General features: G+C 43.7%; 1 protein-coding gene across 2 annotated transcripts in view; it reads left to right on the top strand.

The window, feature by feature from the left end:
• The first annotated feature begins 348 nt into the window (after positions 1–348).
• LOC135243089 (protein kinase C beta type) overlaps positions 349–18,032 on the top strand; it is an 85,699-nt gene continuing 68,015 nt past the window's right edge. For both annotated transcript variants that reach the window (XM_064314611.1, XM_064314609.1), the window contains exons 1-2: positions 349–740; positions 1,169–1,200. In XM_064314611.1, the coding sequence (XP_064170681.1) occupies positions 568–740; positions 1,169–1,200 (205 nt within the window). In that variant the 5' untranslated portion in view covers positions 349–567. The remainder of the gene's footprint in view (positions 741–1,168; positions 1,201–18,032) is intronic.

Below are 18,032 nucleotides of genomic sequence, written 5' to 3' on the forward strand. Positions count from 1 at the left end.
ATCTGTAGAACGGCTGCATGGACGGACAGTTAGTAAACGCCATACAATCCAAGCTGCCATGGCAACATAATTTAGTAAGCAATAAAATACTCGGAAATCCAGCTCTTCGTGTAAATACATGACTATATGGTCTTGCAAATACGCATAGATTCAGTGCATGTTCATTTCGTACAACTGTTTGCTTCTCTTTATAGCCTATACATGGAAAATCTTTCACCTTGTAATTTTACGCATTTTGGCAACCGATCTGTCACTCGCGGTTTTGCTCGGGCTTTTATTTGCTTCACTAGAACACTTGAACTGTTCAATGCCAGAACAGAGCTATAAAAGAAAAGGTGAGAGGCGGAGTTTCGTAACATCACATGTCAGATCTAGTAGGATAGCGGTGCGCTCCAAGCCTGACTGCTCACTGTACCGGTGGAAACAGCAGGGTAGCGCGCGAGGAGGGAAAGCGGCCGCTCAGTGCCGTTAACTACAGAGTCCAAGATCTGCAAGTAGACTCTCGTTGCGAACTGAGTCACAGCAAGAAAAGCCTAAAACTTTTTTGTATCGCTTCCGTATTTCAAAATGGCTGACCCTGTGCGAGAGAACAACGATGAAGAAGGGGGCGAGCCTATGAGGGGTTTCGCAAGACAAGGTGCCCTCAGACAGAAGAATGTGCACGAGGTGAAAAACCACAAGTTCATCGCGCGCTTCTTCAAGCAGCCGACTTTCTGCAGCCACTGTACGGACTTCATCTGGTAAGCCTAGGAGTCAACTTGACGTAAACTTCATGGATGCACGATTGTCATGGGAACCGATGGAAGAGAAAACTGATTCTGTAACTACCTAGACGATGTTAGCAAATGTCGATACAGAAGGCACCATTTAGACTTGCTGAGGTTTTTCCTAAACCACTTGTGGACACAAATCGGAATTTCAGCCTCTCGCATGGACTGGCATTGTGTATATAGGGTCCCAAACAGAAGCGTTTCGAGGAACGTGTACATGCAAGTTATTAACAGGCTCAATTATGCGTTGCTTTAGCAAGTGCATTAAAGAGCAACGTCTTGGATAGTAGGAAATCGTTTCAATGATTAGCCACATCGCTGTAATTGAGCAGATAAGGGAACTCACATGCGCCGTAATATTTGTAGCTAATGTCTGATTATCCATTCATTTTTTTCAGGGGGTTCGGTAAGCAAGGATTTCAGTGTCAAGGTAGGTCATATTTAAATGGTGATTATTGTCTCAACAGATTTTCTTACAATAACTATGTACCTACAAACAAAACTAAAATTATACATTAAAATTTGACAGGAATTTGATATAAACCTGTCACGCCTTTTATAAGGATTGATGCGCATTTTCAGTTGGCCATTTACGTAATGATTTGGAAATCATCAAAATAAATATTTTAACGTTGCTGAAATTATTGTTCTTTGAACGATCGATTGTTGTAAGCATTTCCGTAGGCTATATGAGTGCTTTTTTGCCACCGTGCGTGCGCATCGTACGTGGACTCAAAGCACAGTTTCCAGGTCATCGCTCTGCAAGATACGTTGTTGTTGGGGAAAAGAGCAGGTAAAATCAAGATTTTTTAAATCAACCGTATGAACTAAAACATTTGACAAGTGTAAATGATTGGTAGATGTGTTATTTACATCGCCAAGCGAGGTAGAACGCACGTTACAGTTTTGGAAATATTACTTTGAGTGCGTTTTAAAGAGAGAATAAGCTTGTTTCACCCATCATTTCACTATACAAAAGTCCCAATAAATAGACAAAGATAATTTTTAATTTTTAAACGGCGCCAATGTCTTTCTACGGATTAACTAAACTGAGGGGAGATCTGTTGCTCATGTAAAAAGAGTCGCCGCGCTGTATTTCTTATTGCCTATTTTAAAGAGGCAAACATATTTGAAATAGAACAATTGGAAGTTAAATGATCTCATTTGTTTCGTTAGGGTTGAGTTTATTTTATTCATAAGAGTTCGAGGTGCACTATTATCTCTAGTGGAGTGAAGGTCCTCGGCAACTTGTTTGAGAGCACATTTTAGGTTGGTTGTGAGCGATTGGAGTTGCGTAGGACTACAGGACTACAACCGGGTCACGATCAGTTGGGTCATTATTTTGCTAGATTGACAGCATAGTTTTGAAAACCACGTAGAACAAACGCACAGTTATATGGTGGACCAATAAACGAATTGTGAACTTCGACGGCACTTTCTGCGATTTTATTCAGTCGTAGAACGTGTCAGCAATCTGGGAAATTCTGTCAAGTGAGATGTTGAGCATTAGTACAGAAAACGAGTTTTAATTTGGTAACTGAATTGGGATTGATTGCGGTTAAACTTGAGAACGCGAAAGTGTTCATCTGTATTTTCTTGTGAAATTCAGTATTTCTTTGAGATGATCAGCTTTGGAGTGGACTTGAATGTCAGCAGTATCGGGATTGGGAAATGTAACAAAGCCATGCAACCTTACTTCCATGGCAGTTGGTTAACATGCCATATTCCTGAAGGGCAGGTGTTTCAGCCGGGCGGCTGCAAAAAAGACCTTAAACACGCTGTTTGATAAAACCAGTGTGCGGTAGTCTTATTTTTAGCTCTGGGTAAATAATTCAAAATACGTTTTCAAATTCCGAAATGCATACTTTCATTCTATTTACACCCCTGCGGCTGTTCAAAGATGGAATATAGGCCACGTTGACAACATCACTGTGCCAAACAGCCGGGGTTGCCTGGCTAATTTCAAAAAACCAAGACTGCTTTGCCTCGAGGTAACCTATTTGCCAAAGACAAAACTATGATGTCACAAAATCAAAGTTAAAAAAAAGACAGAAATTCTGTAATGTGATTCTTACTAAAAACGAAGTCATTACGGAAGCATAATGGTAGTAGGCTACTACTGAGTAGAATTATAATCTGTCTTTGGCACGGAAATACTCTAGAGCCTTCTTGCCATCAATTGTTGGTATTTTAAAACGTATTTAAAGTTTTTAAATAAAAAAGAGGCAAAATGATAGATTATTTTCTGTAACACGATTCAGAAGGGGAAAAAAAATCAGTGACAGTTCAGGTGATTTAGCTGAGAAGGACCACTGTCAAGGCTGGTACTATGACCTTTAAACTTATATTGATTAGGTTATATATATATATATATATATATATATATATATATATATATATATATATATATATTAATATCCTCATGTATTTAAAAAAGACAATCATCAGTTTTTAAAATAAATTTTAAAAACATATTTATTTAATATGTTTTTGAACACTTGTACTCAGATTCCTACATCTCTGCCAGCTTGTAACTGAAGTGGAGAACAGGCTTGTGTACAAATTAGCATGATTATGATTCTAAGGTACTATGTTTTTGGGGGCCTCACTTGGACTGGTTACAATGAGGATTAATAGTTTTTTCGTAGCCTACTGTGTAATGACTGTAAAAATGTATGTGTAATGATTTATGGTTAACAATGATACTGGACAACTGAGCTGCAAGTTAAATATTTGTTTTGAATGGATTGGGATCTGAACTGTTTCCTTTTGCTGTCCTGTGGTAAACAAGAGACCGGTTACATGTAGATATGCTCTTGTACTCCATATTTATTTTTTTAAAAACAATTTCTTTACAGGCAAGTGGACTGCTTCCAATGTTGCACTTTTGCAGAATTATAGTAATTTTACTCTGAAGCACTTATTTTAAAATGGTGTCAGCACATTGGGCCTAACCCTGATTTGAGTAGCTTTAATGATTTTTACACATTCCCAGCATAGCGTGACTTCAGGGCACCTGAGATGTCCGCATACTCTCTTCCCATCCATCCATCTATACCCGCTTATCCTGGGCAGGGTCCCCGGGGGGGGGGTGCCGGAGCCTATCCCAACATGCATAGGGGGCGAGAGGCAGGAATACACCCTGGACAGGCCTCCAATCTGTTGCAGGACACACGCACCATTCACTCACCGGCATACTCACTTGAGGTTGACAGTTGCTTAAATGCTTGAAATGGCTGGTCCATGCTGAGTCTCACTCAGAATAAATGAACTTTCCACCCATGGAAAATGTGAATATGTCTGGGATTCCCATTCTGTTGCATTTTCTTTGATAAAACAAAGCCAGCATAAGAAGCCTTCCCTTTTCAATTTGTTTGTGCGTTTACCCCCTTCTGTATTGGCCCCCTTTCTAACAAAAGCCTGAGAATGTAGAACATTTTCAAGGTGTGTACTAAAAAAGTTGCGGTTTGTTGGTTACAAAGGAGAAACAATGCATGTCCTTTCATTCTTTGGAAGACCAAATGTGACAAAATTAAATTAATAAATTAATAATGAAATGTATAAATAAGCAATGGAATAGATATTGAAATAAATAATTTATACATTTTATTTATTTCATGATGTTTTTATTTCCGCAGGACAGCACATTGGCTGTTGTATTCATTTATATGTGTATTTATTGCAAGGTGTATTTATTTATTCCATTATCAATTTATTTATTTTATTGCTTATTTATTTAATTATCAATTTTTACATTTCTTTTTCATTTATTTATTTCATCATTTTATTTATTTAATTTAGTCACATTTGGTCTTCTGCACCATGCAAGTCTAACAAACTACACATCGTTAGATTTCATTCGATAAAATTAGTTTCTGTCATCACTATAATAGCTCCCCATTGGGTGACTGTACAGTGATAGAGCATATATAGGAACTGGAGAGGCAAGAGGAGTCACAAGGTGCAGAAACCAATATGGTGTCCAGTGCGCCACAGCTCTCCATTTCCCCATAAGCTATAATGGAGAAACTCCTGCGTTTTTCTATCACTGTTCACAGTCATATTGTCCACCCAGTTATACCTGAAATGCACTTAAGAATAAGAATCAATGCATGATTTTACTTGACACGATTCTATAATGAAGTTATAGGCAAGTTATTTTATTCATTATACATCAACACTGGACTCTGGTTGGCCAACATATGACTCAACATATGACTTTGATTAGAGGAACACCCACAACTGATGAATAGCCTACAAGATGAGCACAGCCACAGATCAGAAATGCATACTTGAATGCCGTGGTAGCTAAAGTTAACATTACCAACTGCCTTGTAAGGGGAATCCCTGATATGAACCCTCTGGAATAATTGGACAACTACTGGACACAAATGTTACTGGCATCCCATTAAGTAGCTTATGTAGCCAGTTAGCTCATCATAATGTGTTTAATGTTATATATTCATGACTATTGTGCTGTTACTTATAATTACCAAGCTCAGATATTAGTTTTATAACATTTTGCAACTACACAGCTGCTTAGCTCAAGTTACAGGGATTCACGTATTACTGCTAACATACACTATTTAACGTCTGCCTAATTAGCTTGTTTTCTTATACATTTTCCTTAGAAGCAGTTACACCAAGTACCTTTTTGAGTTAAATTTTCATGTAGCTACCCTGGCTGTCATGTAAGTTCAGGACTCAACTTGAGTGAAACTAAAATAAACAGTTTTTGCGAGGAGCTTGTGCAGTAGTCTAACTGAAGAGTTGCCACCATAACCATAGCCTGTGAGTTCAGTGGACCAGGAAGTTCAGCGGGCCTGACCCGGGGGACCAGAATTGCCATTTTCTGTGAAGCTCGCCATGTCCAGTGGTTACTCGAGGTATTGCAGTTTAGCGATTTCCCCAATTGAACTTCATTCAAAACTACGAATTAGCCCTGGCTAAATTAAATGACTTAAATGACAGCACATTGAAGCTAAAAAAAAAAAAATTCTTCACACTGAACTAATTACTCTGCAGGTGCCTTTTTTTCTGAGCGCCACAGAAGAGGATATAAGATTTCTTCCATTCTAATTTGGTCTGCAGGATTTACGTCACAGTGGTCGCACCTGCACACACAGGCACACCCGCGCATGAACGAGCATGAGGCTGTGATTGACTCATCAGTGCTAACAGACGCTGAACTGAGAGAGTTGCCGGCACAGAACCGATGTAGCAGAATATGTTGCGTATTAAACCTTGACCCTTGACCTAGGACTACATGAATCCATCGTCAATATTGTTTTGATTATGTGGTTATTTTGATATTGCTACCAATGGCCTAGTGTTATTAAAATAGTATTGGTTGCAGTATTTCTACCTTTGCATGATGATGGTACTGATGATGAGAAAGAGTAATCACATATGAAAAATAAATAGTCCAACATAAATAAATCACGAGAATATGTGTGACATTTTAACTTGTGTTCATATTATTCATTTGAAGATGAAACTACATTGCCATTATTCTATGTTATTTGACATTGGTTGGATCCATTTCATCAGTGTTGCATGTAAAACCATTGCTGTTCAATAGGTTAGCCCTAAGTATTCAGCCTTTTCCTGCAAAGAAAAGGCTGATAGATAATTGCATTTATGCCTCAAGACAGGATTCATTTTTGGAATTCAGTGGAATACACCTTTTCACAAGACGCCCCCCCCCCCAATGCACTGCTATTTTATCCCTTTTAAAGTTAAATTCAGAGTCAAGTGGGCACATTTCGAGGCAGGATCCCTTTGAGAATTGCTGCTGTTAAGTTTTGTGGTGTGAACGTGAGCGTGGATCAGATTATGTGAGAGAACGTGGCATTGCGCCACATTGGTCACATGGTGTTTTTTTAACCTCTCCAAAGCACGTTAAACAAACAGATAATCCTGTTGCTCACTTTACTGTTTCCCTGCACCCCCCCCCCCCCCAAAAAAAATGTGCTGTTTTTACGAGAACAAATTGCAATTTGGCCATTTATTCGTTGATCCAGAGCGATTTACAGTAAATGAATTCAGCTGAGATTGTTGAGAAGAAACGGCATGTCACTGTCATTGCAAGTAAAATCGCTTCAGAAGTAACTGGAGAACTGGTCTTGTGTGATTCAAAAATACAAAAAATAAGTGCATTTTTTTAAACATGGAATTGTGATAGCCTGGTCAAATTTTGTAATTCAGGTGACATCTGACAGGGGCTGTCTTTGTGGAGAGTGCTTGACCTCCACAGGGTCACCACCGTCTCTTTTGATGATTAATGCTGTGGCGCTGGGGAGGGAGTGGAGAGTTACAAGTGTTGTGTATTATTTTGTGCGCAAGATTCACATGAATAGTCTGGAAATTGTCAGTGCGGCATGGGCTCTCAACCGTGGTGCCGGAAAGTGCAGTGTCTGCTGTGTTTCTTTCCTTTTAGTCATTCCACATGAAACGCGTCGGGAAAATAATGCAAAATTCCATAAATGCACCCTTTGTTCAACAGTATGTTGTTCATCAGGCACAAAAGAAATCGTGTTTTTACGGATATTCTAAAATAGTTTGACAAATTCTGTATGTGAGTTTGACTAGGGCAGTTCAGTTTCAGTGCTTTGTTCCTTAAGGGTGCAGTGGCACTCAAAGTGTCATGCTGGTGGTCTAATACCAGTTCCTTTTTTCACGCTGATGTTCTTCACGGCTGGTGGACACTGACACTGTGTCGGAGGAGGTGGTAACTTCTTTGGTGGTGGCAGCCGGAGAGGGGGGGGGAAATTGTTCAAGACTCAAATTGCTGCACTTGTGCACCTGGAGTGGCAGCGGACGGCTCTCCAAACGCAGTAAGGAGGCGGAATTGTGGCTCGCCTTCCTCTCCTTGAGGGGCGCGGTAATTGGCGGCCGTGGCGGGTCAGCAGAGCTCTGCGGGCTCCGGCCGCTCCGGGGGTGACGAGGGCCCGGTTCCGATTGGCTTAACTGTGTCGGGTTCTGGAGCGTCCTGTTGCCCTCGCCCATTGCCTGGTTTTCATTGGAGGAGGGCTTGATCGGGTCACGTCAAGTCTTTTTGATGAAGCGCCTTAAAGCTGCGGGTTCCTCAAGTGCAGGGGGTGTAAAGTGGACCAATGAGGGAAAAAGAGGGCGTTGAATATGTTAAATACTCCCAAACAGACCTAGCGGCACAACGGCCATTCCCTCCGACGAAGCTAATTGTCGGGAATAGATATCACCATTAAAGATGGTAAAACAATGCAAAGATTATATGCATTAAAATAATGAATAAGATGGGAAAACAATATAAAAGGTGGTGGGTTTTTGTTCTTCCATGGAAAAACCGAAATGAGCAGTGTGTTTGCCTGCGATAGGGCAGCTCAGCCCAGCAGGGTGTGTGTGTGTATCTGTGTGTTCAGGATGTGTGTGTGGGAGCACTGTGCTGAGTGTGGGAGGTTTATTTATGCACAAGTGGGTGATTCAGGAGAATGGGAGCCAGCAGTGTGTGTGTGTGTGTGAAAGAGAGTGTGTATGCTCGTGTGTGTGTGTGTGTGTGTGAGAGAAAGAGAGAGAGAGAGAGTGTCTGTGTGTGCGTGTGTATGCGTGTACCTGTCTATGCATGTGTACATGTGCATGCTTGTATATTTTTTAAAATATGTATGTTTATGTATATATGTGTATGAGTTTATATCTGTGATTGTGTGCACATGCATGTATGTGTTTCTTCAAGTATGGGTTTGTTTATGTGTGTGTATTTTTTGTGTTAGTGTGTAAACGTGTGCATGCTTGTGTGCGTGTGTGTGTATGGGTATGTGTGAGAGAGAATGCATGCAAGTAGGTGTAAGTATGTCTGTGAGTGCAAAGATGTGTGTGTATAAAGCCTATACTTAAGGTGTGTCTGTGTGCACGTGCACATGCGCGTGTGTGTGTGTAACATCAGTGTAAGTGGCAGGCTTTTGGTGGACACTGATGTTTAATGGTAACTAGTTTCTCACATTAGGCCTTGAGTGGCCTTTAAGCTTCCTGCAGTGACCATAGGTGGATGTAGACGGCCTGCATACAGTCTGCATGCTGTGATATCTCAAACCCATTAAGATAATAAATATCCTCATTTTAAACCCGTCACCCCCTCCCCTGCCACCAGTCGGTCCAACTGAACCGCAGAGGAATTGTAGTCCAAGGACCAAGACCAAATATTTCCTTCTTTCTAAATGAATGAACATGGCAGATGCTCTTTTTTTCAGTCTGACTTACTGAAGGCAGCTACGGATACGCTGAAAGCGCATGGCGGCAGCGGTAAGATCCCCACCAGCCCGAGCGCAGGATGGCTGGTGTGCGAGCGCAGGATGGCCGCTGTGCGGGCGCAGGATGGCCGGCGGGATGCGGCGCAGGATGGCCGGTGTGCGAGCGCAGGATGGCCGGTGTGCGGGCGCAGGATGGCCGGTGTGCGGGCGCAGGATGGCCGGTGTGCGGGCGCAGGATGGCCGCTGGCGGCGCAGGATGCCGGGTGCGAGCGCAGGATGGCCGCTGTGCGGGCGCAGGATGGCCGGTGTGCAAGCGCAGGATGGCCGGTGCCCGAGCGCAGGATGGCCGGTGTGCGAGCGCAGATGGCGGTGCGCGCAGGATGGCCGGTGTGCGGGCGCAGGATGGCCGCTGTGCGAGCGCAGGATGGCCGCTGTGCGAGCGCAGGATGGCCCTGTGCGAGCGCAGGATGGCCAGTGCGAGCGCAGGATGCGTGTGCGACGCAGGAGGCGTGTTCGAGCGCAGGGGCGCTGTGAGCGCAGGATGGCCGTGTGCGAGGAGGATGCGTGTGCGGGCGCAGATGGCGGTGTGGGCGCAGATGGCCGCTAGCTGGCGGCGCAGGATGGCGGTGTGGCGCAGGATGGCGGTGCGGGCGCAGGATGGCCGGTGTGCGGCGCAGGATGGCGGTGTGCGGCGCAGGATGGCCGTGGGCGCAGGATGGCGGTGTGCGGCGCAGGATGGCGGGGGCACGGCGGGAGGCTCGTGGCGGGCCGCAGCGCCGCGGGCGGTGAAGCTGATCGCGTCTGTGCTCACTGCGTCACGGCAAAGTGCAAACGGGAGCCTGAAGCTGATCCTTTGTGCCAGACATCACGGAACACGCCGATTTAACGTTTTCCTCCGTCGCCCTTTCATGTAAAGAAAAGTTAAATATAAACCGATCCCACGATATCGGTATCTGATTGGACCGCTTATACCCCCCCCCCCCCCCCCCCCCCACGTGATGCAATGTGCGCATGCTGATTTTTGAAGGTTGTGAGCTTTTTTGAAGATCCTATAAATAAAACATGTTCCTTAGGAATGAGAACTGGGATTTTGAAGGGTGGGGGGTGATGGGTGGGTGGGTGTCGGGAGGGGAGCGGAGATCTGTGCTACTGAAAATGCAGATATATAAAACAGATATCATAAGGAAATGACTCATGGTGATGATGAATTTACAAGCAAGTATTCCCATATGAGCAAATCATATGTGGTGAGATAAGGAAAAGAGAAAGATCCTAACTAAAAAAGATTAGTTATTTGAATATATGTAAAAATATGCAAATTATTTCTACCGCAATCTGCATTCTTTTGCTTGTATTACATAACAAATTTTAGCATACATGCATAGAATTACACGGAGAAAGAAGCAACAGTTGACACAAACCATTTTAATGATCTCGTGAGTGCTTTGTGTTGCCGGTTTGGGGCAGTTTGTTGGGTTAGCAAGCTGCTGCGTTGGGAAAAGTACTTGAGGCAGGAGGTGGTTGGGGGAGCTAATGGAGAAAGATGTCATCTCGTTGCCAGGAGACGGCTGAGAACGTTGGGAGATCAATACTCCAGGATTCCGTGCCGCCCAGCTGGTTCGTTGCTGTGTTTCTGCCAGTGACGGTACGCCAAGGACCCCGTCCTCCTGTAGGGGAGGGGGACGGGGCCGGAGCAGTGCAGCGTGGGAGCTTTCTCTCCAAACTTCAGCTGGTCGCCTCTTAATCACAACGGCCTGGCCATGTACAAATGCCTTGTGTACTCTCAATTAATTGCAGCCAGTGCTTCATTTTTACAATGCTGTACAATCATTCTTTTACAGTATTAAGGTTATTTTGAAATATTTTCGTAATTTTTTCCAGAAGTCTTCCTCATATTTTCCTGTTTTTCTTCTATGAACATTGAATGGCTGCATCCTATCATTAAGCTACAATTGCTTTTGTGGTGGAAATTCATTGTGTTTTCAAGTGAATCACACTTGTTTTTTTAGATATGAGATGTCATGCCATAAGATAGGATAATGAGGATTATCGTTCACCTTAAAATGACATAAACACACCTGTGCTTGACAGTTAAAGTCAGAGGTGTAATGCCAGCCAGTGGATCTGTGCCTGCAGTGTCCGGTGAGTTTGGAGGTGATTGGTGTGAGGTGTGTGGTGACTCTTGATGGGATTCTGGTTAGCATAGCATCCCCAGAGGAAGGTTGTGGTGGTGCCTGGAAATCTACTCGCCTGTTGCCACGGCGACGTAAAGCGCGGCTGATCTTGCCGGTGATTTTCCTTATGACGTAACGTAAAAGGGGTTAAAAAGACCTGGCGTTTCAAACGGCTTTAAAATTGTGTTCACATTTAGAAACTGTGAACAATCAAGTACATTTAAGTGGACCGCATTGTCTGCATGTTTTTTTACATTTTCATAGGAGTGGGTGGTGTGGGGGGTGTATGCCGTGGCATGTGGAGTCCCTGCAGGGCAATGATTGGGCCAGAATGCTGACACTTTTGTCCAGGCCAGAGCAAGCGAGCCAAGCACTATGGGGTATGATCGGCCCACGGCAGTGTCATTTCTCTGAGAAAAGCCAGAGAGAGAAGAAAACCACAGAAACACACACACACACACACACACACACACAGGTGTACACACACACACACACACACAGGTGTACACACATACGCTCACACTCATCTACACAGATGTAGAAACACATACACACACGTGTACACACACACACACACACACACACAGATTCAGATCTTGGGAATGGAAGGGGTGCAGGCTGCATAGTTGTGTGTGTTCTCTTCATGGCCTGCAGTGCTTTTGTAACTGGGCCTGAGGAAGGCAATGCAGAACTCCTGGGCTGAACACTACTCAGCCTCCGCTTCCGCCCGTATGCGAGGCTGCTGCTGTCCCTGGTCCTGAAGCAGGGAGCCGGGAACAGCCGGGTCTCTGTCATTTCAGCGTGAGTCTCGCATGCTCTGCGCACGGCTGAGAGCAGATCCTTTAGACTCACCAGATACTCTGCTCTCGCGTTCCTTCCGTCCGCTACGGGACTCACCGAGCACACCGAACACTCCCACACAGCCACCGCCAGAGAGCCGAGCTCCAGAGCCGCTCACACAGCTGTGCAGCCCACGCTTCCATCGCTTTCCCTGCTTTTCTGTGTGCCACTCTTCCTTCGGATGGAGGAGCCTCTTCCTTTGTGGTCTTCAGAACTCCTGAGCTGGAGAGGTTAGGGTTGGGTCCCTTTGAAAGCAGTGGTTTTGAATGGTCTTTCTATTAGAACATCAGTTTGACTTGGAGGTTCGCTGAAGTCAGTCGCTCTGCGTGCGAAACACAGATGTTTCCCGTGCAGCTGGTTTGTTTGAAGACAAAAGAGGAACTGAGTGATTTGGGCAGAGCCCAAACAGTCACGTTAAACTCAATTCTTACTGGCCACAATTGTTTTTGTAATGCAGGAAAGTTGTATGATAAGTCCTTTTTGTAATTAAACAATTTCCTTTAGCCTTAATGAGAATTTCAGTTTTATTCATTTTATTTTATTTTTTTTACATTTTCCCTAAACTGTCAACTAAAAATCGCAAAGGTCTTTATATTGTAATGATTATTTTTTAATAATTAAAATAAAGCATATCAAAAAGGTTGCAAATTTCCTTTCTGAAATGACAGAAACCCATGGAAATGCAACCTGCATTGCTTGTAGGGTTTTGTTGCTGTCTCAGTATTAATTGGTTCGGTGTTGAACTGTGACTGCATCAGTGGTGACTGTGACTGGCAGCTGCGCGGAGTGGCACATAAACGGCAGTGACAACCAAGGAGGAAGGGTTTCTGTTGCCAGGATATTTTTTAAAAAGACAGCCGTTCAGTCCGGAGAGACTGACCTGTCAGGCGCACTCTTGTGGTGGTGTGTTTGTGAGGAGATTTTAACCTGAGAAGGGAGTGGCAGATCATCAGCTGAATTTGTCTGCAAGGCGTGGTGAGGTGGTGGGGGAGGGGGGAGAGGGAGAGGAGCTGGGGGATGTTATTTTAGGGGGTCTTGACATTTGATGTCTGAGAACCCCTGGTCTCATGTCACATTATCATTGTCTGTAAGGTGCAGAGACAGGTATTACTGTAATAATTTATAGTATGTTCAATCGCTATGGTGCTTTCACTTGTAATATGAAGCTTACTGGTATACTTAAGCCAAATATGTAGGATTGCTTGAAGCCTGAAATTATAATATATGTATGTATGTATTATGGATTATGGATATTGTGTTAAGTACCTGTCTCTGTTGGTAGAGATTCTTGAAAAGACATTGGGTATAGAAATTCTCTTTCACACACACACACACACACACAAGCACACACTCCCACTCCATCTTTGTCTAGCTCTTTCTCTTCAGCTCTCTTACATGTCATCTCTCTGTTTCTCTCTGCCTGTGCTCCTTTTGTTTCTTGTCTAGTCTCTCTCTCTCTCACACACACACATGCACACACACACACACACTCTCCCACTCCTTCTCTGTCTCACTCTTTCTCTTCAGCTGTTGCATGCGTCATCTCTCAGCATCTCTGCCTCCTCTCTGTATCTCTCTGCTTTTTTCTTGTCTGGTCTTTTTCTCTCTCCCCCCCCCCCCCTTTCTCTTTCTCCCCCTCTCCCTCCATTTGTGTGCAAGCCTGTCATCTGCTAATTGTGGCTTGATAATGCGTGAGACAGAGAGCATTGTGGGTACCGAAGCTTGAGCACAATGCAGCGGTTCTCCTCTCTTGTTTGGTGCTTACCGCTTCCTCAGCGTCTGTCGCTCTGCGGAACACGATTGTGCTGCCAGTGGGGGAGGGGGTCGCTAACAGCTAACGGCAGATAGCTCAAGTGCAGGAAGAATCTCAAACTCAGGGAAGCCGTTTGGTTGGACTTAGCCGGCATCGGTTAATCAGCCTCAAAGAGGCTGTCTGCTCATCTCATTCACTCACTGGGTTGAAGCTTCTGATGCGGGCTCAGTTTGCTCCCAAGGAATTAAAAACAGAATGATTTCAGTTTACAAAAAATCTAAATATAATTGTGTGAATAGTGATAGATGGGTAAAACAGTGATGACTGTTCAGACAGCTGAAGGTGCTCCCCACCACAGGAATATGGAGGGGGTGGTGGTGGGGGTGTGGACAGGCCAACCCATCCCCCCCACCTCAACCCTCTCCAGCCCCCCTCACCTCTGGCGTCAAAGCTATGTCAGCTGCCATGACAATGTTATTCCCAAACCGTGGGGGGGGGGGGGGGGGGGGTGGGGTGGGCTGTGTTCACAGGTACGCAGGTGAAAATGCAGTCCCCAGAGGAGTCACGGCACCTGCCTCTGCTGAGAAATATTTTGAATTAATGTTCCCAGTTTACAGTCCGGAAATGACATCTTTCTGCATCATTATCCATTCCCTTGGTAGAGGCTCCCATTTAGGGAAGTCTGTGCAGCTGCTGCTTTTCTGCACCCTGCCGCTGGCCGAGCTGCGCAGTCGCTCTGCAGGAATACTTCAGCGCAGTCGCAGCTGACGAGTGCATGGGTTGTCAGGCTGAGGGGGCACTGCCCTCCCTCGGTGATGCTGCAGTTTGTCCAGTTGCGCCCTGTGTGTGTAATACATTAAGCGCCGAGTAGCAACCAGGAGACCTGGCTTTCTAGCACTAGGGTTAGAGAGCCCTGTAGTGAGGCCCTGTTTAAATGCGTCTGGCCACTGTGACTGGCATGCAGTTAGTAACTGTCATACATGCGTTGTGTTTTTCTCATATATGAATGTATTCTGTTATGTGCTGTCAACAAATGCATGTTGAGAATTATTTTTGGTTGTTAGAGTTCCAGGCCGTCGGGTGTGTCACTGCATAAAGGACTGGTTCTTTTGCTGGGTGGCCCACACAGTCTGAGAGGCCAAAATGCATGCATGGTCTTTCTTTTTTTTTTTAATACAAGCTGATTTGATTGTACCTGAGGGATGCAGGGGCAGGTCTGAGCTAATTCAGGCTCAGCAGAACCATTTGTGCCGATCTCTGGGAGAGAAGAGCAGCGGGGGTCAAACGTCTCCTGAGGCAGTTAGCCTGCTTCTTAATGGAAACAGCGGTATTACAGAGCGGCCAATGGAGAGACACCTGAGCGTGTCAGGTTTGGCTCTGATGGTGGCTGAACCAATCACACGTCACTTGACACATTACATCCATCTTTATTTAAAAAGTAAGGGAATATATAGCCTACTGAAGGTTGTTTTCCATAATAGTAGTAATAATAATAATAATTATTATTATTATTACTACTATTAATATAATATGTATGCATATAGTATACAATATATTTATATTTCAGTCATTTCTAAATATATCACATTTCCATTTCACTTTATCGCATGATACATTTTTAATTTTAGAGTAGGTGTGTGGAATTGCAGTTGGTTTTTTAAAAATGAATTTAAGTGACTGTTCTAATCCTGGCGCAGCGTTTATAAAAATATGTCTTGTGAAACCCATGAAAGGGAGGTGAGCCTGTATTTAGCCATTAGGCGTTTTTGTAAGGGTCCTGATATAGATGAATCATGAAGGATTATTGATCTTTTATCTGCGATGTGTTCTCTTAGCATCGCCTCAGCGCATTGTAGTGTCACCTCAGGATAATTTGGGGTTCTCCCAAGACCCCCCCCCCAATGCAGTTATATTTTGCTTTGATATCACAGTACAGTTGGGAATTAGTGAATCGGGGCATCTGTTTCTATGCTGGAAGTTGATATTGATATTGCGATGTGACGGCAGAAGTGGGAATCGTCTGCGTGCTCTTTTTTCAGAAGTTAGATCACACACACACTTTCACAGTGGTCTCTGGTTATGGCAGACTGTCATGTGGTGTACCGAGTAGCCGGTCCGGCATGCTGATATGGATTTCTGTCGGCTTGTGTAAGTGCTGTTCTCTGCTGCCTCCGTGCCAGTGTTCAGTACTTTTCTATCCTTAGCAAAGCTGTGTGACATAACGATAAAAGCCAGCATTGCTTATCTTTTCGGCCTTGATTAAAATATTAAAATATAATTTTGGTTCAGTGGGTTGTTTATACAGCCCTAGTTTATTACTCCATAAAGGTGAAAGTAATAGTCAGTGGCATTTTCTTGCAAACCTCCCCGCCTAGTTGAACTGAACGTTTGCATATGACAGTAATTTTAGGGAAATACTGATTTAAGCTGACCTTAGACTAGCTGTCTTTGAAGAGGAATGGAAACTTAGCCAAAATATTTTAATGTAGAGCAGCTGTGTAAAATGCTCTTGATAATTCCAAATAAATTCTATTAATGTTTAATAACTTGAAGAGAAATAGTTCTTTTTTTAGTTATTCTGCCATTCAAATATACTTCTTATGCTCTGTCTTTCAGGCTTGTTTTTCAATGACATGGATACAAGTGATGTGTGCGTTTGTGTTTTTGAGAATGTGTGTGTCTGTGTCTGTGTACATATCTGTTCGTATTCGTGTCTGCTTATGCATGTATGTGTGTATATAGATTTGTGTATGTGCAAATGATATGTGTGAAGGGATGTGTATACATGCATGTGTGTGCATGTATTTTCCCTGTCATGCTCTTTGCTCTCAGACTGGTCTTGGCAAGTACAATACCTCACACAGACTGTATTTTCTCAGTGATCTGTCCTTGGCAACGGTCTCTAGGGACACACAGACCCGGTGCATTGGCAGGACCCCGTTTGACCCTGGGAATGACAGCTGATGGCTATTGGCCCATAAAGAATATGGATCTGATCCTTTCAGATGAATCAATGCTAATGCAGACGCCCTCTCCAGCCTTCAGCCTAATTGGACTGACTGCTTTTTGTCAGTGCTCACATGTATTTAAACCTCACATCGAAGGATTTTGAATGATAAATTTTGTGTGTGGGTGAGCCTGTGTGTCTGTGAATGATTGAATGTGAGTACGTGTTTGCGTGTGCAATCTTCTTAAACAGGCTCTTTTTTTCCCTCAGATTCAAATTTGTCTCTGTACTTGTGCGTGTGGTTATTTCTTTCATGCACTGTTGTCAGTCCTCTTCAGCTCAATTGTTTAACACTCAGAATGCATGTAATGTGTGTTTGGCTGGTTAACAAGTTGATTAGAATGTGAACATTGCCCACTGGGAAGAGCTGGGAGGCGGTACTGTACTAACCAGGGGCCTCGTTTATAGAAATGTTCTTGGATTTAAACCTCAACGTAATCTTACGATTATTTCCCAAGTGCTCACATTTGCTTTGGGAAAAATAACTGGGACATAAAAAGGTTGTTGTTTTAATGTGGCGTACCTGCGTCTTGCACACCTGTGATAAATACATCTCAAATTAGCTTAATGTTGAACTCTCGTGAATGTTCTTTAGCCTACTATTAGCCTGTCTTATGAATGCAGCCAATAATGGCCATTTTCCTCGAAGTGAGGTTGCATTTCAACATCTCTTGTGCTGTTCATGCCTAAAATTCATTATCAATGAAATGTTACTCAAAACGCAACCCTCAAACATGCAGTACCGCCACATAACCAGCAGGTAATTCAAAAGACATGTACTGTGGGCTCCAGGGCTTGCAATAGGAATGTCAATCTCAATGTGACTACTCTGATTAAATAAAGGTTTAAATAAAGGTGAAAATTAATTAACTTATGTCTAGTATAAAATTTACGTTGAGATACGATCATATCCATGTCGAAGTGGGATTTTATCAAGAGCTATTTTGTCATGGTTTTCTGTGTGAGCCACTATTTTAGATGTAAACTGATTATAATTGATAATTGATTTCATAAAGGAAGCCCCAGATATTCAGCTCTGTAGTCTTAACACTGGAAGTTCTGTCTCCAGCATTGCTGAAGCACAAGATGAGTGAGTGTGCATGTATGTGCACATATTTTTGAGTACGCGTGATGAGTGTGTGTATGTGCACGTATGTATGTGGGCATTTGCGTGTGCGTGCTCACATGTTTGTGCGTGTTTACGTGCGTGTGGTCCTCACTGCTGTGAATTCAAACGGTTGTAAGTATTTCCCCTGTAATGTG

This window comes from Anguilla rostrata, chromosome 17 (genome assembly GCF_018555375.3).
Source record: "Anguilla rostrata isolate EN2019 chromosome 17, ASM1855537v3, whole genome shotgun sequence".
In the NCBI taxonomy this organism is placed as follows: domain Eukaryota; kingdom Metazoa; phylum Chordata; class Actinopteri; order Anguilliformes; family Anguillidae; genus Anguilla; species Anguilla rostrata.